The 20,901-nt window shown below is 40.2% G+C and overlaps 1 protein-coding gene across 2 annotated transcripts in view; it reads left to right on the plus strand.

Moving 5' to 3' along the window:
- The window catches only part of coro1ca (coronin, actin binding protein, 1Ca), a 34,670-nt gene continuing 13,769 nt past the window's right edge, over positions 1-20,901 (plus strand). The window contains exons 1-2 of one of the 2 annotated variants that reach the window (XM_062417132.1): positions 1-104; positions 14,447-14,643. In XM_062417132.1, the coding sequence (XP_062273116.1) occupies positions 14,449-14,643 (195 nt within the window). In that variant the 5' untranslated portion in view covers positions 1-104; positions 14,447-14,448. Of the gene's footprint in view, positions 105-9,086; positions 9,182-14,446; positions 14,644-20,901 lie in introns of those variants that run through there. The other variant, XM_062417133.1, reaches the window with a different exon arrangement.

Consider the following 20,901-nt stretch of genomic DNA (forward strand, 5'->3'; position numbering starts at 1 on the left):
CACAGCAGCGGCTCCGGCAGAGAGGGAGGAATCAACTGGGACACGCGTTGGGCTGTGTTATATCATTCGGCTTTTCGGGAAGACTTTCATTTTCCTCTCAGAAGGTAGGTTATAGATTATGTGGTTTGTCTAGAACATCTTGGTTCGGTTTTTCCGCCGTTAAATTGTTTGCAGCGGCTTTCCATTTGTCCACCTTACAGCCATCCTGAGAGAAAAGTGCCTGCGCTAGCTAAAAATGAACCGGGATAGTCTGTAGACTGAACTGTGTGTTTTTTTAGGCTAACACTAGCATTCAGTGGTATTTGAGGTTACTGATAATACAAAAAAATAAGCTTCTAATCCATAAGCGAAGAAATAGCTGCTTTTTAAAGGTTGGTTTTGGTGTTGGAGGGGTGTTTTCGTTCACTATCCACGACATGAAAATGAGCTGTTGTACGTTATTGAGCGGGGTGGGGTAGCTAACCAGAGAGCAGGCAGGAAAACTTATCTCAGAAACGATAGATCCACATAAGACGGAGGTGCAGGCAGCCCAACCGCGCCCTGGCCCCTGGCAGCCTGAGCAGGCGTCAATATGAACTCAAGAAAACGGAACAATGGACTCATAACATTAAATATCCAGCTTTTACCTTTTAGCCAGTTATTATTAACGAACTACCGTATTTGATCCACGTCAAATAAAACGTAATATTCACCGTATTTCACTCATTAGCACACCGGCATGGAGGATACATGGTAAACGGGCAATGCTTGCTGCTTTCATGCTAGCGACTACAAATGCTGCCCAAAAAACGTCTTAAATTACTGCGTCCTCCATCAGCTCTGCTTATTTAGCCTCAACACGTGGATAAATGTTAGTATGAAATTATGCAGAATCAGTGCAGATAATACTTTAACCTTCACTAGTGACGGTGGAGTTATATTTGATGAGCGGAAACGCTAAAGATAGGATGCACCTGAGTTAAAGCCTGTTTCTAAATGGCTGAGTTCATTAACATTATGTTGACAGCTGTTTTTAATTACAACAAAAACCTTACGACCTTAAGATAAAGGGTTCATTATTTATTAGAGAATGTTCCTTGTGCCTTGATTTACTTAAATATTAAATTTTAGACTCCCACACTTGGACCACATATTGTATTTTGCTTTTAAGTTGGGTCATTTAATGAGTGGTTTGATTAGTAAACAGATTACTGGACTGGGTAATTACTAAGGTTACAATTAATGTTTTTTTTAAATTATCTTTTAGATTCTTGATTATTTCTTTGACAAATCATTTAATCTATGTCAGTCCAGAGCCCAAAGATATTCAGTTTACAGTAATATTAAACAGAAATAAAGCAACAAATAACTCATATTTCAGAAGCTGAAACCATAGAATATTTGACATTATTAGACGATTAAATGACTGAAACAATAAATTGATTATTAAAATAGTTTCAAGTTAACCTTCTTTCAATTGACATATCAATTTGTCAATCTATTTGTTTCAGCACTGGTCATAAGTGTTGGCCTTACCTTTGATGATTCGGCTAGGCTCTGGTCTTTCACAGCATCCTGGGAAAACAGTATATTGGGTATTGATCTGAAACTGAAGGTTGTAAAGGGATCATTATAGACTTGATGGTGCTCACTTCTCCACTTCAGTCAAAAATAATCACTGCAATTGAGCCGTAGTAGCTGGGTGATGACCCAAATAGTCCTCTGTGTGACCCTTCTGTCTGTGTGCTGCCACCGGCTCATTTACTTGCTCGTTACAATGGGGCAGTTTGATTTGTAATGACTGTGGTTAGTGTGCCAAAAGGCCAGCATGATTTGCATATTTGGCCCCCGTCTTGAACTAGGTTACTCATCTACCGTGTTTAATCAGCTTTGGTGTTGCAGGAGTTTCCCTCGCTGAGACTTGCTGTGGGACGCAGAGCTAGGTGAAGGCTGACCCCGAGGGTCAACGGTCAGCAGCACTACAGCTGTGTGTAGGCTTGTTAACCATTCCAGACGCATCAACATCTGGTGGTTGTGCTGCAGTACAAGGTCTTTAGAAGTGCGTAGCCTGCCTTCCTATGGCTGGGCTAGGGGAGGAAGTAGGTCAGGAAGCAGAGGGAAAGTAAGCATGAGATGTGAGGGAGTGTTTGCTTCTATAAACTGCAGCAAGGCGTGCTGGTGTGGGCTGTGGTGAACTCTCCTATGCATTTTTAACAATTTGAAGAAGATTGTTGGGATTTCTATCCAGTATCCAACATATCGCTATTTGTACTTCATCAGTGTTAAAGGAGCTCAGAGCTATGTGTTAATGGAGCTCTGAGCTATATCCAGCTGTTCTCTGCTGGCCGTCTTTTACGATTGCCCAATATTAAGTTTCTGTTTCTGCTGAAATTGTTTATAAGTTGTGGTTCAAGCTGAGGCTTTGTGTTGTGCTCTAAGGAATGTGCACATTAGATAGAAAGTAGCTAAAGGTTTGTTATCACTTTTGTTACTGTTAGTTCTCGTATCTGTCTGCTGGAATAATCAGCATCCTTTGGAAAGAAGCTAAATATTCAGTCAGCAGTTTGGCTTCTGCATCTCAGTTGGATTCAAAGATCACATTCTTCAAACATGTCTGACATACCTCAGTATGTGTCCGGTCCTGTCTGTGCAAGATACTATCTCAGTCCACACTTTTGAGAAGACACAAACTTGCAGAATAAAACTTAAAAATGTAACTGATTGTAAACTTTGTGCTATAAATGTTTTCTCCCCCCAGACAGCATGTCCGGTGGTTTTTTTAAGGACAGGTGGGATCAAACATCTCATTATCCAACCACCTGCTTAAAATATTAGAGTTTTGTTGATTTGGACCAGCCTGGTTAATGAAGAGGATTGTATGCCTAAATCTGTACCACTATATGTTGACACATTAGAAAACAGACACATGACCCACTGACTGTGGATTAGAGCTCATAAATAACAAAGGGGACAATAAAATTACGGGGGAAAAGTAATTCCGTAAAACGACCCAAGCTCGGTCATTTAATAAGCCACACTTCATTTTTGTTAAATGTGTCTTTCAGCTTGTCTGTAAAAAGTTACTGGCTTTTTTTTACATTTACATGTAGCATAATCAATAGTGACTATACAAATTAAAGTTATACATTTACTCATTTTTCATGGAATATCAATCACAGTTGAAGTTGATGCCCTTTCTCCTGTTTGTTGAACTGAAGCAGTTGTTCTTTGCCGCTGAGCAAATCAGGCAGATGCACAAACTTCTTCCACTGGTCTTTCCCACCACCGCTGACAACATCTGTTGAAATGGAGCAGCGGTTCAGTCAGTTGGGGGGGGGGGGGTTGCTGATCAGGAAGAGGAAGGCACATGCAGGGTCCGAAATTAACACCCGCCAAGCGCCAAATGTGGGTAGATTTTCCGTTTGGCAAGTAAATCTCACAAAGCTATCCACCACAGTGGCGGGTATATTTTTGTACCAAATGTAATAACATAAAAATAAAACAACCCTGGCATGATGGCTCGGAGAAAATTACCCATGTACAGTAGGGTTGGGTCAGTTTCCAGTATTGCTGGTCCGGTCCACTGTACAAGCTTAAACTGGTTTGATTTTATACAAACTGGCTGAACTGACATTTGTCACTATGAGCTGTGTCAGCGTCTCACACCGAAGCTCCAACACCGACAGAGCGGGTTGCTGCTGTTCACCCAGCTGGAGGTAGGCTGATCTGGGCACAGATCTCAGAGATAACCTGGATAAACCAGCTTCCAACAGAGCCCGAGGGCAGCTTGAGTTTTGAAAACATGCAGATACAAAGGGACGCAACACATCATTTTACCCATTTGTTCTGACTGTGGTGTCACACCTAGTGGTAAAAATTGGTATTACCAGTGAGGTACGATATTTGGCTTAATGTCAAACCAGTTTGAAAAATGTTACATTGGCCCAACACTACTATACAGTGTAGACACACACGCCATATGTTTTTGTGAATCCAAACAATGCTGTGAAACAATACATGTGCCCAAAGGCCAATTAATTAATTTTACTTGGAGCATGTTTTACCCTCCTGCCTATGCTTTGATATAAAGTTGATTATAGGGAAGTACATCATGTGCTCAAACAAACGTATATTTGACACAAAAGGGCAATATATTATTTTAGCCAGTTAAAAAAAAAACTACTTACCGTTGAATTTTGTCATCTACTGATCCCCTTTGCAGTTGAGTAAAAAGTTAAGTTTGCACACTGGACACATATTTTTTACTCTGAGGATTGTAATATTTAGAAATAAGCTTTCTTTTCTTTTGAGTAATGTGCAGGTTTTGGTATTTGCTCCCTTTTTGTTGTAAGGTATGTTGTATTGATCGCCTGATAGGAAAGGTGCTTCTATAAACTTAAGTACTAATGATAAATTTGCGATCCCCACACACAAATACACAAACAGTTATAAAAACATAGGAACTTTTCCTGTTGCGAGTAATTTTATAGGATTTTAAAGTCGTCTCTCTTAAACCTTGACTTTTAAGTAGGATAAGAAGTTTAGGATTTAGTCTTTTAAGTCTCTCAGCACAGAAAGTGATAGAGAGCTGTGAAGTGTTTATTACTGAAGTGCAGTTAAAGGCTTGCTCTGTGTCACACTAAACTTACAGACAGTCTCTGACACATTTATGTACCCCACGTCTCAATCTAAAGAGTCTGCTTTTCCTGTTTTGGAATGAGGAAGTCGGCCAAACCTCACCATTGGACTTCTGGTGTTGAAATATTTTTCATCTGTGAATGTCTGGCACAGGACACGCTGTTGATGTGCATACATAACCTTTACCTTCTTGATGGAGGAGTTCGATTTGATCTGGCAGTTGGTTCTGTCCGTGCTACTTAGCAATGAGTTGAACGTTGAGCCCCATTACTCATGTGTCTGCAAATCTCATTTCCTCCACAAAGTATAAAAGTATACAATAGCATTCCTTGAAACACTGATGCGTAATGTATTGTGTTTCAGTCTTATAAATTGAGCAGAGCACAGACCGCATGGTCACTTGGGTTTGGAGAGAGGTGAAAAAACAGCACCTTATCTCATTGTTGCAAAAAGCACTGGAATGTAGCTGGAATCTGATTACAATGGTGGTCTGTGGCCTTGGTTACAGGAAGGGGATTTAGGTGGCGTCTCATGCGGTCTTGGTGACAAAAGGCAAAAGGCGGCCCGTGTATGGAGAGCACTGAGGCGACATCACTGCTGTGTGTGTGTGTATAGTGGGGGTGAGGGGTGGCATGGGCAGCAAAGTGTGGGAAAGAAAAGCCTGTGAGCATTAAATGGCTGTTATGTCTCTAAAGTTGAAATATGAAACTTTCTGACATCAAATACCAATATTAGTGTGTATTTATCACATGCCATACCTCCCTGTATTGTAGGCTGCATATTAGCATTATAATATGTCGTAGTGATGCACTCTCTAACCAATGGCTGTGATGACGCTAGCAGCCACATTGCAGGGAAGTTAACAATAACCGTAGTGATGAAAGACACTGACTAACAAAGGAATTGCAAAACTAAACATGTAGGAGATAAGATCACTTGAAAAACATGGTGACGCTTTTTTTCATTTTCTGATTGTAGTATCAGCTGAGGTAAGGGTGACAGAATAGGGTGACTGTATCACGGAGCCTGTTTTGGCTTTGTCATAATTCTACTCTAATTCTGCTGCCCCTCCTCTCCTGCGTAGCTTATCCTGATTTGTATCTGGGATTTTCGTGTTATGTCACATCTTACTCACTGAGTGCACTGTGAAAACACATCAGGGACAGTTTTGCTACAAACCATCAATGTGATGAACAGATGAGCAAAAAGTCTGGACAGTTTGTATTGACAAACTATGTCCGCTTTGTTTTTTTGGTTTTTTTTTGCGTCAACCATTGTCCAGAGTAATCCGTTATCTTCAGGTTTCATCCTTGGGGCTGGTTAACAGTTTATTAAAGTCTCCTTCTAGTCTCTTGCAACTAAAACTGAAAATGTGTCTTTCAGCAACTCTGTAAACAAGTGTTTCTTCACTGCCTTCTAGTCTTCACATCAAGAAGAGACCATAACATGCAATAATAATAATATTTTGCATGAGCCTTGCGGATGAGAAACCAGAGATCAAATAGCTGCTGACAGAATGGGGTGGCCCATGTTTTAATTGGAACGTGTGAACATAACTAAACATGGCAGCGATGGGCAACATTAAATTGTCGCTTGTCAATGAGGACGTGTGATAACTTTACACACTCTGACATCCATACACACTGTATTTCCTAGCGGTGGATTTCTCAGGTTTTAGCAACTTGATTAAAACCCTTACGGTTTGTTCTCAGTAGCTCATAGTATTAGTAGGAAGGAAAAATAGATTTTCCTTGATGAAGGTCACCTCAGAGTGCTCCATTGATTTTAGTGTTCAGTTACTGAAAAGCATCTTGGATCAAGTGACAGAAAAGGTGTTTGTCCTTCCAGTAAAAACATGTTACTGGAATGAAGGAAGACATCCTGGCACAGTGGCCAAACATGAGCCCTCACCAACCTTTTCTTTTTTTAAGTGGTTCCTCTCTGTAGCTGGTTTTCAGTCTTATGTCAGAACAAAACCATTTCCCCTCGGTTTAATGGAAGGCAGCAATCTGTACTGTGATTTTAAAGGGATAGTTGTGAGGGACACCCTCCGTGGCTTAAACCAGTCTGCTGCTACAGTGAGTATGAAAGGCCTGAATTCTCACCTTATCTTTGCTTTTCGTGCCGTATCTTTACTCTCTGAGGTGTGGGATTGTCTACTGTTTGACATCAGTGACACATGACAAGACTGCCAGATACAGAGATAAATATGATTTAGTGACATACCCTAACAACTGAAATAGAAATCTAGCACTCAATCTGCCAGAAGACCCATTTCCCCAGCAGATGTGAGAGGACTGCTGGAATGCGGAGAGCGATACAAAAAATTGTGTCACACTGGTCGTATGTCCTGTTGGTCATTTCCTCAGGCTCTGGGGTCCTCCTTCTGTCTCTTCACATCAGGGTCAGCTCTGCTGGCAATAAGGTACATGGCTCTCCTTTGTTCTTATTTGAGGTCTTCTTGCTTGAATTAGGGCTGGATCAGTGAGCTGTAAGTCTCAGGAGAGTCTCATTGGAAAGCATAGTATTCCCCCAAGGATTGTCTCTGTCTCTCTGTGGAGTATGTCTGAGGCTACAGCCACACTAATATGTTTTGATTTTTAAACACTTAACTTTTGCTACATTTACGCCTAGCACTCTGGTGTTTTTGAACCCCTTAAACGTTTGAAATTGCTGCTGATGTCTAGAAGATTTGCACCATTGAATGATTTGTTTCCCATCCAAGTTAGCAGAGGGCTAAACCAGACTGACGACATCACTGTACCCACATAGAGGCTGGTCAGGTTCGCTTTGACCTGACTACAGAGACGATCCATCTTGGGTGTGACTTGGCACAACTCGGCGTGTTTAAACTGGTAAAGGAAACGCAAATCAACACGGCATGGTTTGATTCAGCTCAGCCAAAAGTGGAAATGAAAAAAGACTAATCTGCTTCCGGTTTACACCGGCACGTGCATGCCCAGTCTGCATGAATGGTCATGTGATATGCGTTTTCAGGCATGTTTGTATGGATAGAAATCATTTTTGAAGCCAACACTTGTGTAGACAGAGATTGTCTTTGTTTTAAAATGAAAACATGTTAGTCCGAAGCTGTCAGACTGGTGCCGATCCCTCACTGCCTCAACAGACCCTGCTGACAAATGTCACGATCATTTAACGAGGTAGGGAACAGGATGAGTCATAAAAACTGAATCTTATATAACTGATATACAAGTGTTGACTCTTAAATTTAGCTCCTGACGTTATTTGCATGTTTTTCTCTTTTTATGAATTTGGAGAAATAAAAATGGTGCTTTATTCTACAGTTTTCATTTTAATTTGTTCAGTACAGCGTACTCCACTGAATGAAGCGGTTGTTCTTTATACATATTTTACTCTTTGTGTTGACTGTATCTACTATCACTTCCTCTGATTTCTGTGCTAGCTGCAGGAGTCTAACAGGGAGTTTACTATTTTCAATAAAACCTTTACTATTGTTGTTCAGAATGACACTGCCCTGTTGGTTCCTGTGTGCTCATTTTAAATTCCTACCTGGTTCAACATTTTAAGAAAAAAACCTCTCCAGCCATGCTATTTGTCTTTTATTACAACCAACAACCACCTGCCCTGAATCTTTATGAAGCATTAGTTCCTCTGGTGTTTGAAGGTTTGTTACACTTAATAATTAAAAGTAGTGTTATATACAGACAGTGATGCATTTCATGCCTTTTTTTTGTGCACAATCGTGTTACTTCTAGTGAGATGATTCACTTCAGCTGCAGCACTTTACTATCCTACGGTCAGCACTGTTAGACACCTCTGTTCGGCTCCGCTTCACTTAGATCACGCTCAGTATCTGTGTCAGATGTCCGCTGCTCGTCAGTGTATTCCACGCGCTTTTAGTTTTGAGCAATTTTACACACAGCACAAATAGTTACCACCATACAAGCAGATACATTAATTTTCTCCTGTTCTGGTTTCTGTGGAGGTCTGCTTGTGTCAGGCTGAGTACCAGGTGCAGGATTGGGATAATGGTGATCTTATGTAAGGGTCCTGCTGGATATGGGCGTTTTAGGTTTGGCATTTGCTCATGGCAGAGTTAGCTCTACATTTTCCAGTGAGAGAGGTGAGATTTGTTTGAAACCTTTCAAGGTTTCAAACACACACACACACACACACACACACACACACACACACACACACACACACACACACACACACACACACACACACACACACACACACATACACACATACACACACACACACACTCCTGTCATGTGTAGCTCCCAAGTCCAACATGATTGAGTCCTGAGTTTAAATCTGTTTCCAGGTGTTTGTCTCTGGATTTCTAAGATTGGTTTGCAAATTATCCTCTTTCATTTTGGCTCGACTAGCGCATCTTTCAACGTGTAACAGTTGAATCACCTTCATCGAGGATTCACTGACTAAGAAGTAATGTTATCTTCCTAAAGGAGGACCATCAGGATACAGCACCACACAACAAGGCTTACTCACCAAGACCCAGTGTTGCATAATCAGCTGCAACCCCACCCAGTCTGCTCTGACGTACAGCACCATAAAGGTTTCCTATCCAGTGTCTGAAGTCTCATATATTCAAAATCACTTTATAATCACACCATATAAACATACATGAATCAATCTGGTGACATTTGATTTATCATTTTTGAATGTTGACTCTGAAGTAATTTTGGTTTCAATCAACATTTGTAGAAATAGTATCAGTGTTGGCAAATATACGCAGGCCTAATCAACGTGCTTTTGGGACAGAACTGGCTCTGAACACTAACATATGATATTAAACATTTCCTGCTGTTTTGTAGGGCTTTGGATAGTGTGACTGGGGATCTTTGTGTAGGCCCAGACTGACCTCAAGAATGCAGTGATTGTTTTGTCTAAGATAGTCACACTATTGTGTTGGTTTATCACCACAATAGTGTGACGATAAACCAACACATCTAATAAAGCTCTCCTACCTAAAACAATGTGTGGCTCTACTGTAAATGAGTAGATCCACGAGTAGCTGGAGAGTTTCACTGCTCGCTCTGTTTCAAGATTTGAAGAAGCTCAGTGGCGCTTACATGGGGTATTGATCGGAAACAGCAGGAAACAGGTGATTGTCTTGTGCTCTCCTTGGTTTAGACATCACCATGAAACTGTTCTGCACCTGACTGGACAATCACACCTCTTAATAGGTTGATGTTGGGTTTTACCTCATGTTCTCAAACTGGAAAGACATTGTGGCTGTTTTGTAAAATGATGCATTTGATCAGTTTAGTTAAAATTACAATAACTTTTTTTTTATTGTCGTTTTGTCATTAACATCTAAACTTCTTCCCATAGTTTGCTGGTTTCCAGTTGCTCAGCTCAGGGGGTTATCAATGGATGTAATCTAGATTAAAAATTCATACTGACTGAGATCATTCAATTCTGGGAGTTTTTTTTCAGGCGAGGAGTAATTCCAAACGTGGAGATATGATTAAGTTTAACAGTTGTTTGACTTTTTGAAATAACAAGTAATCTTTAAGGCACAGTTTTTAGTTTAGTTTGTATTTTTTAGTATTGTGTCTTTATTGGGTCGGTATTTCCCTGATGTTGCTAAGCAGCGTGTCTGTGTTACGAAACACGTTTTGCAGCCAAGTGAAGACGCATGCATTTGCCCATGGTAAAAGGATTTTTTTTTTCCTCTTACGGTTTGTTTTTCTACCTCAACACAATCTGACCCAACTTCAGACACAAATGTAAATTGTTGGAAGTTAAATTTATTGTCACGTCACCTGTTCTGAGCAAGACTCAGCAGAATACTCAGGATAAAGTGCAGCATGGCTGAAAAAGCAGTAGTTATATTTTCCACTGCCGCAAATTCCTATAAAGAGTTGAAAAATGTTGAACCCCCTGATTGATGCCCAGAGAGTTCAGCATCAATGTACAATGTAGCTACAACTTACTTGAGAATGATCATGGCAGACCTCTCTTTGCTCTGCCTGCTAAATTGTTGATGAACTGGCAATGTCCTGTTAAGCCAGTTATGGCTTTACCCCCCCTTTTTTTGCTCTTTCCTTATTAGGAAAGAGCACTCACTCCAGCCAAGAGAGCATATGGATCCATTAGAAAACCAGTGGGGACCAGCACTAATTGACCACTTGCAGTGGCCAACAATTAGCCTGTCAAGCACTCGAGTACCTTCAAACATAGTTAAAGATGTATGCCTATCTCAGCTATCTTCCAATCCTGTAAAGCACAATTTTCCCTCCTATATAGTATTTTAAAGGGATTCATCCCATCTTTGCCTTTTTATTAGTGAATATAAATGTGAAATGGAGGAGGTGAGCTCAACACTATCATCATTGTGTTCGCACTGCTAGTCTCTCACCAGTATTTTAGACAACATGGACCAGATGAATTTGCACTTAGTAGCTGAATAACTTTGTTACTAAATTCCCACATTACTAATGACACAATTTTTTATTCTTCTGGGTGTCTAACAAGACCGATGCAGGTTTAAAGTGGCTAATGTCCCAATCTCTTCTGTCTCACTAACTGTAGCAGAGTTACACATTTGGCTGGAGATAACTTTTCTCTGCTGCATCAGTTTATACTTGAGCACACCAGCATGTTGTGGAGAGACAAATGTAGAGTTTGACATCCCCTGAAAACATGGTCAAGATGATAAAAAACCTGCAACAACAGAGAAAGTTCCTGTTCACACCACGATAAAGTTTTTGACACTGATATAAAGTCAGCCACTAGACAGGTGGTTGATTTAGGTGTCTGTTCACATGCAGCTTCTATCCCAAACAGACAGATCTGTATCTCTAAAAAGTAGGCAAACAAGCCTCAGTGTTGCCCCAGACTACCATCACATTACAAACAACGCTGCTTTTCCCTTTTTTGACATACTTCAAATGTAATTGTAAAATATTCTTAGCAGTGACAGGTTGATTTTTGGTGTAATGTCAAGTTCGAGAAAAAATTATCTTTTAAACTTGTCTGGTCAGTTTCTTGCCTTCAAAATTCAGCGTCTACCAGAATTTCTCTTTGGTTTCACCACAGTCATCGGTTCAGTTTTCTGTAGTAGAGGTGGGAGAAAAAAATCCCTTGAAATGAGCATCACAAATCTTTGTGTGTCATTAACAACACAGATCTGTTTGAAAAGATATTTAAGATTGTGGTGTTGGACAGTTTATTATTCACACTTATTAGTCTCATACTGGTACAAGACTGTAACTTTCAAATGAATACAACTAACTTTTTAAAATAAAAAAGCTTCATACATTCAAACAGTGAGCCTAAAACTAGTGCCTACTTTTCAATGTATTGAATCAATCAGAAACAAATAGTGACACCAAGGACCAGGATCAAAATGGGAGATTGTCAAAGATCATACTTCAACTTTTAACCCACCGTCTATGTTTGAAAATCTAAGACCTGAACTGTTGTAATGACTGGTGTGTTTTACGGAAGAGTTGGGGAGTTAGGACACTCCCACATCCCTACAGGAAGAGCTTCCTGCTTGTGTTGTCCTGTCGGAAACATGCCATACAAGCGTTTCTCGCTTGCTCTCATTCTTCTCTCACTCACACACACACACACACACACACACACACACACACAATGGAAAACCACCACTGAAACATGTCCCACATCCTGTGCAGCTCTTTGGTCATGTCGGTGATTCAGACTGGGAAACTGTTAACATGTGCTGTGTCAAAAACTTTAAAAAAGATTTGATGAGCTTCACAAAACAGAGACCACTCAGGAGCTATTGTCTGTCTTGAAGTTGTAGGTTAGTTCGGACTTTGGTTTTGGTCATTTATCTGAAACTGGCCAGCTTTCCATTATCTTTGGAAGTGGTCTGTTATTGTAAGCTGAGCAGTGGGACTTGTAGCTTTTGAATGGGCTTGTTTTCCAAAGCTCTCTTGTCTGCCAGCAGATTCTTGTCTGGTGAAGATTTTAGCTGAACCAGCTACAAAGTCTGTTTTTGTTTGGATTGGATATGTCCTATTTTCCTTTGGAAGTGGCTCTTTGAAAGTGTGACATAGATAAAGGGTGTTTGCATTTCCAATGTTGTATATGTGGCACAACAGACGACGAAAAGAAACGACAGGGTTTTATATAGAATTTGTTTTGAGTCATTTGAATCATTCATCAAGTGCATTTAATGTTCTTTGGAGCCAAAACGATTATTCCATTAGTTGATCAACAGAAATAATATTTTGAGAATCACATAATTCATTCATTCAAGTAGATGTGCCAATCATTCACTGTTTCCAGCCTTTCCACTGAGAGGATTTGCTGTTTTTCTTTGTTTTACGTTGGGGCTGGGTGATAAAATGATTGCAATCATTATCTCAATATAATTTTTCTCAATTATAAATATAACAAATGTTCAATAAATAGAGACGCCATCACTAACTGCTAAGCTAAGTAACTAGCAGATCTGAAAAGCGTGTTAACTGTGGGTTTAGTAAGAAAGTCACTAAAAGAAGAGGGCTAAGAGCAGAACTGGTGCAAGTTCACATCTAGAGCAGGTATTTAGTCACTAATGTAGAATATAACAAAAATAACTGAGTTGAGCAGTAAAAACACTACCAGTAGCCTTCCTGTGAGGCATTTAGGGACCAAAAGTAAATTGTAGTGTTTACTGATAGTCTGCATGTGAGGCGTTTCAGATATCTTAATTTTTAGCTACAGAAAATAAACTTGGTTACACTTGGACATGTAACTTCTCAGAGTTTTACTCGTGCATATTTTGATGTTGAAATAATATAATCGTTTCATCATAATTAGTTTTAAACCTGACTAGAGATAATAATTTGAGTCTTACCATGGTGATTATCGACTGATTTGAACATTTTTGCCAGCCTTGTGTAATTGTAATCTGAATATTTTTGGTGTTTTTAAACTGGTCACATAAAACAATACGGGATGACATCAAATGTGCTTTAGAGAATTGTCATGGGCATTTTTTTCTGTAAAAAATTCTGATTATGTCGGGGATTTTATGCATTTTATTAGATGGCGCCAGCAGTGAGATGACACAGTGGTTCGTGGTTGGCTGAAAATAATCGTTAGCTGCAGATTTAATTTTGAATATCTGAAAATGTATTCTGTTTAAACACACAAATACTTTTGTTCCTAGAGAACTGTGCTGCATGCGTGCTTGTAACTTACATTTGTAGGATCTCGACTTGCTTGCTGTGTGATTAGTGAGCAGGAAGAAAATAGATAAGTGAGTGCTGCTGCGGGGTCTTGCTCTTTTTTTAAAATTGAACTTATCTCATTTCCTCCTCCTTACTCAACGAGGATTAAGGACAATGACGCGCAATATAGATGGGGAAAATTAGTGAAACTGGAGCTGAACCATCACTATAGGATTAATTAGGACGTTAAATGCATGTTCTCAATCTACCAAAATGTTGGTAATACTCTTCTATGAAATTGTTAGCACTATGGTGCTCTGAAATTCCTGGGAGACCTTTGGAGTAGAGAGTAGTAATGGTTTGTTGCAAAACAGTCCTGCAGCAACAGAGTCAAACATCTGCAAAGGGAATGTGTCTTTGAAAAAAAAAAAAAAGCTCACACATGAACTCAGTCTGTTCAACAGCTTTGCTCCAGTTTGTGGACAGGATGTCTTGTGTTCTCAAGTCTTTCAAACTAGCTCAAGTAATCCATAAATGTGTTAGTTCACATTGCAGTCGTCTGTTTTCTTGTTGGCGTCTGTGTGATTATAAACCTGTTTACTGTCTTTATTTCAGCACTGTGTGTCTTTTTAAGCAAGTTTACAAACATGCTGCATGTTTAATCTTCCTCTCTGCTCTTTACACAGATATGAGACGAGTTGTACGGCAGAGCAAATTCCGTCACGTCTTTGGCCAGGCGGTGAAGAATGATCAATGCTATGATGATATCCGGGTGTCAAGGGTCACATGGGACAGCTCCTTCTGTGCAGTTAACCCTAAGTTTGTTGCCATAATTATTGAAGCCAGTGGCGGTGGAGCTTTCCTCGTTCTCCCTCTTCATAAGGTAAGTTTATGGTGTGTTGTAGAGTGATTAATGAGTGGATTAGCACTGGAGATGTAATGTGTTTGTACAGTCAATCACAGCTGTGACTGAAGGCCTACAGTTAGCCACGGTAAGAGAAATAGAGATAACCTGGCTATGAAAGCATGAGTGCATTTACTGTGACTTTATGCTGGGTCAGTTATGTTATGTTATGTTAGCTGAGCATTTAAAATTGCATTGATTTAAAAGGTTTTGCATTCATTTTACTTTCTATTATGTTCTAAGATGAAAACAAATAGCTTATTTACCGTGGTGTACTTCTTTATACTATTATTTTGTGTGTGCTGTCATTTGGTCATCAGCTGGAAGCAGGTGAACATGTGTGTACTAACTAATGAGGCTGATTATTATGTTGATCTCTATGCATAAAAGCGGAAACTCTTTTTGATTGAAATGAACGGCTTTTTCTCTACTACTGCATAAAGATAAAACAAATCAGCCTAAACCTAACCCTCTAATTTTTGAGATCACACTGCCCTGCTACAGGCACGCAGGAAATGTATGGTTAATGGTGTCCATTTTCTTAATGATATTGTCAGATGATGTTTACCATTAATTGAGCCTTTAAAAAAAAAAAAAAAAAAAAATCTGGTTTGAAGGTTGTGTGTTTCTTCTTCTGTGAAAAATCGTTGCATTGAAATGGTGTAATGCTACCCTTTTAAAGGCATTGTGTGGTTATGCATATGATGTTTTTGTTACAGATGATTTAAGCGGATCAAATTACGTCTGGATATTTTTAGGTGGGGGAAAAATCTTGTCTTCACGTCAGTAATGTCGTAAAGAGTGTGAATGTTAAGTCATTTTGTTTGAGTTATTATTGTCAGACTGACATGAACGTAAACATATAGCACATAAAAGGTAGCGAGTTGAACTTAACATCTTGATTCCTCTTTTGATGTTTTTGAGAGCAGCAGCCCATTTCTCATGTTTTGTGTACAGTAAACAATCATTTGCATTTAAAACTTAACCTCTTACTGGCAGGACTGCTGACTCTTCATGTTAGTGTACCGCAGGATTAATGTTTACCAGCGGGCTGCTTACACACCCTTATGTGTACAACAGAAACTACTCCAAAGCCCTGGAGCGAACAGCGTCTTCTGATCCTTACCTCCATATAAGGAATCGCTCCACTCCAACTAGAGTTACTGTTGAGTTGGGCAAGACAGCATTTGAAAAGTGTTTGGCTGTAAATAAGTTTGCTGGGTGAATACATCCCTCCCTCTTTGTTCTAGTCCTGCTGTCATAATTGGGCTAATGATGGTGTAATAGAGGTCTGACTCTGAATCCAGCAGGGTGCTCTTGCATGTCCCCCAGAGAACCCTTGGGTGCCATTATGGTTGATAGCAGTGAATTGCAGGCTGCTTGGGTTTCTGCTTGGCAGCTCCAACCAGTGGCCAAGTGGCAGGTCCCGACTCTGTGAGTGACACAAGTGCTGTAACATTGTTGACAGATGTAACCTGTGCCTGTAATTAGTGCAGACCAGTACACTGCCATGTCATCTGAGACGACTCTGGCATAGGCGACCGGATCCTCAGGCCTGTCATCACACAGCTTGCAACTCTCAGCACCTCATTCAATACGGGACTTGTACTGGAGGTGGGCTGTGAGCTCGACCGGTTTCACACTCCTCCTGCTCCCCTCTCTCTCTCTCCCTCTCATTCTACTCTCTCTCTCTCTCTCTTCTCTCTCTCTCCTCTCCTCTCTCTCTCTCTCTCTCTCTCTCTCTCTCTCTCTCTCTCTCTCTCTCTCTCTCTCTCTCTCTCTCTCTCTCTCTCTCTCTCTCTCCTCTCTCTCTCTCCTCTCTCTCTCTCTCTCTCTCTCTCTCTCTCTCTCTCTCTCTCTCTCTCTCTCTCTCTCTCTCTCTCTGTGTCTTGTGTTTGACTGAGCTGCCCTCTGCATGCCATGTCCCAGTACAGTAACAGTGTGTCTACTGCACAAAGTCTACTTTCACTACTGTATTAAAGAGGAGTGGGAGACTGAGGTCTTTATGTGCGGAGCAAACCTTGTGCAATTTCCTCAAGTGAGAGATTTAAAAAAAGCTCTAAATTTTTAGATCTTCCCACATACAAGCTATCAGGCGTGACACAAGACTAATCTCTCAGATATAGTGTTTTCCCTCATTTCAACAGTCCATGCATTGAAAGTCTGGAGATGGAAAGGGAAAACCATGTTTTTTAAGAATTATAGTATGTTGTATATGTAAGTTACGACTTTGGACACTGACCAGTTTCAGTAACCACCAAACCACTTTCACAGCGTTGCATAATAGAGAAAGTCAGATATTGTGACATACGAACAACAATGATTTAAGATCTTAAATTAATGGGCCTTCCCTTTTTTAACATTTATTTTTGGCATTTTATCACTGTTATCCTCACATGAGTTTTTGTGAAAAATCAGATTTCATATGAAAATCTTAGTATAGCCTCAGCTGGTAGCGCTGGTCCCAAAAGTGGGGCAATAATGTTCTGTTGGTGCAGACGGTGTGACAAGACCGCACTGCAGTGGATCAGTATTACAGAGTTCCTCCCAGTACCTGAGATCACTCTTTATGAATTGAATTAAAAAGGATTATTAGAGTTAATTAGAAATTGGTTTAAACTCACTTGAACAGTGAATCAAATACTTTTCCTTTGGTGATTTTTCAGTCTGTACAAAGTGACTTTTACTTTATGAGCTTTTTGTCTGACTCAGCTCTGCTTGGTGCCTGATTAAATGACACTTGGGTCTCATTTCATTTTTGCTGCAAGGACACACATCCCCTTAACGCCCCCACCTTCCCACCCTTACCCGTCCCTAATGTGAGGGTGCATCTGTCCGGCTAACCCATCTGTGTATGCTGTGTTGCTCCCAGTCTCTGTAGGCAGCCAGCTGCTCAGGGCCTTTGTCCCACGCTTACTCCCTAGTGCAGCCCTTTGTCATTACCACACTTTGCTAGGGGGGGAGGCAGAAGTGTGATGATGCTCCTTCCCCCTTCACAATTAAGCCATATGCAACTGTGCACCGTCTTTTGTTGTGGTGATGCAATAACAGGAGCATATTTAGGAGGAGCCTACACAAAGCATTTTACTCCCTCTGCTTTTAGTTTTGTGTCTAGAAACGGATGCTAAATCATCTCTTGGAGTTCAGAGGTTGGTGTTGTGGATCTGTGACCTGAGGTCTGAGCCTTATTCTGTGTCGTCAACCAATGGAGCCGTCTCTTTGTGTGTGACTCAGTAGGGTGAGGTTGGTAAGGCAGGCCATCGTGACTCAGCACAGCCATGAGTATTGTTGCTTCCTAATGTCAGAACACAGAGATTCATAGAGAGGCCATCAGATGTCCAGCTCAACACATGTCATTCCCTTCCCTCATGCTTTCAATCTCCCCCTTTCTCTTTCTTAGCAGGATGCCTGCTAATTTATTCCCTGATTTCCATATGAAGGAAGCAGTGGGAGTGAATGCAGCAGCTAGCAAGTGCTCAGAGAAACATTCCTGATAATTCCTCTCTCTGTCTGGTTCAGCATAGAAATAGACGGGAAGTCTCACTAAATCACCACAGTTGTTGTGATTTATATCCCTAAACTAGAAATCCCTAATTTTCATTTATCCAAGCATGACATTGTTAAAAAATCATTGCTGTCTGCCCTGGTTTAGCCATCAGCATCTTTATTTTCCATGCAGACTGTGTGTGTGTGTGTGTGTGTGTGTGTGTTAGTCACTTTGTGAACTGTCCGCATCTCCGGTTTCCTCTTTTTTTGTCGGTTTTCTTTTTGACCTAAACTGAAGACATAGTAGCACCAAAGTATATTGCCTAATGTAGAAGGCATGTTCCATGTTAGTGCTTCAATCGCAGCCTCTGTACAGAAAGGACGATCAGATGTGAAGTGTGTTTGATTTGGATTCAATCCCTCAATGCACCATTCATCCAGTGCACAACCTTTGCTGTTAGTAATCCCTGGGTGTGTGCTCAGTGACATTATTTTTGCTAAGTCTAACACACACACACACACACACACACACACACACACACACACACACATATATACACACACACACACACACACACATATACACACATATACACACACACACACACACACACACACACACACACACACATACACACACACACACACACACACATATACACACACACACACACACACACACACACACACACACACACATACACACATACACACACACACACACACACACACACACACACACACATACACACACACACACACACACACACACACACATACACACATACACACACACACACACACACACACACACACACACACACACACACACACACACACACAAGCTTGGCTGTTAACTAAGCTGCTCTCCGTCTCTACACACAAAAATACACTTGGGGTGTGTGATATCCAGGGTCTTCACCCACACTTTGGTCATTTTGTGTTCCAAGACCTCTATACTGCTCAGCTGCCTCTGCCTTTGCCGCTTCTGCCGCTCAGTCCTGCTGACTGCAGATTTTACCATATATGGTCAAATCTGCTCCCTGCCTGACAGCCTTCCAAGACCATTTCCTCCCTGCCCTGCCATTGGCTGCTTCATGCAGTGTCAGTACACATGTGAATTCTGGGATAGGCCGAAATATGAAGAGTGGCCAAGATGAGAGAACTGGGTTGAAGTCAGATGTTGTCTCTGTCACAGAGTCAATGACTGCATCCAAGCACCACATTACAATAATAATTATTATTATGTGATAATCAGTTTGACTGCTGCTGGATTACTGAATATTTACACATAAAGAGCTGTGAATGTATTTTTTCACTGAATTATTGATTGATAGATTTTATTTTCCACCTCACTGGAAAATTGCTTTTAGCTTATCCCAAAAAGCAGCTAAAGTACAATCACTGCCTATAGCACAGCTAACTATTAAAACATACAAACTAGGTAGTACTATAGTACTACAAACTATAGGTAGGTAGCAGCAGATAGGTTATATACATAATACTAGAGAGTGAATCTTATAAAATAAAAACTGTTCCCTAATGCATGTATGGCACAGGGAATGAAAGACTTCTTGTATATGTGCCGGCTCGCCCTGTAGACGAGTACAGGCCTATCATAGGAAAATAAATCTCTGACAGCTTAATTAAAGAAACCAGATTGTTTATCTGTAAACCTTCTCTCTCTATAATAACTTTTGAAATAAGATATGATGTATGCAAGGCCATTTTCCCACAGGGCAAATTCTTCAATCATTTAAGAATTTATAGTTTGTTGCCAAAAAACATTTCGTTTACAGACCTGCTACGGTTGCTCATGAACACACCAATCTGAACAAACAAAGTCACAGAAAAAATCTGTCAGGGTTTGCTGCCTCTGATAAAATATCTGTTCATTCATCTATTGTCTGTTTCTCCAGTTGATCCTCTTTAGGGTCACAGGTGCTGCTGTATCACACTGCGTACAATTTCATAGTGCTTGTTAGCAAATTGTCAGTTTCCCCATATATATAGGAAACCTGGAGCAAAACCAAGTCAAGTCAAAAAAGCCTAGTCAGATGGGTGCAGCTGGGTTTTGTCCTGGGGAGGGCTTGTGTGTCAGCCAATCAGGTTCATCACAGCTACTTTAAGGATCTAATTTCCACCTTTTTACCTATATATATATATATATATATATATATATATATATATATATATATATATATATAGGTAAAAAGGTGGAAATTAGATCTATCTATATATATATATATATATATATATATAGGTAAAAAGGTGGAAATTAGATCCTTAAAGTAGCTGTGATGAACCTGATTGGCTGACACACAAGCCCTCCCCAGGACAAAACCCAGCTGCACCCATCTGACTAGGCTTTTTTGACTTGACTTGGTTTTGCTCCAGGTTTCCTATATATATGGGGAAACTGACAATTTGCTAACAAGCACTATGAAATTGTACGCAGTGTGATATATATATATATATATATATATATATATTTTTTGACTTGACTTGGTTTTGCTCCAGGTTTTGCTCTCTTGCTTGTTAAGAAATATATATATATATATATATATATATATATATATATTTCTTAACAAGCAAGAGAGCAACCAGCAACAAATATTTTCAGAGATGGTCGACTTGTGTCAGTTTCTGTCTGGATTTAATCTCATCAGCCAATGTACCAGAAATGCAGAATATTGCACATCTGTCTATTTTATCTCTTTAGCTATATATAGCTCCAGTTTCCAGTCGGTG

This window comes from Scomber scombrus, chromosome 4, assembly GCF_963691925.1.
Source record: "Scomber scombrus chromosome 4, fScoSco1.1, whole genome shotgun sequence".
Taxonomy (NCBI): Eukaryota; Metazoa; Chordata; class Actinopteri; order Scombriformes; family Scombridae; genus Scomber; species Scomber scombrus.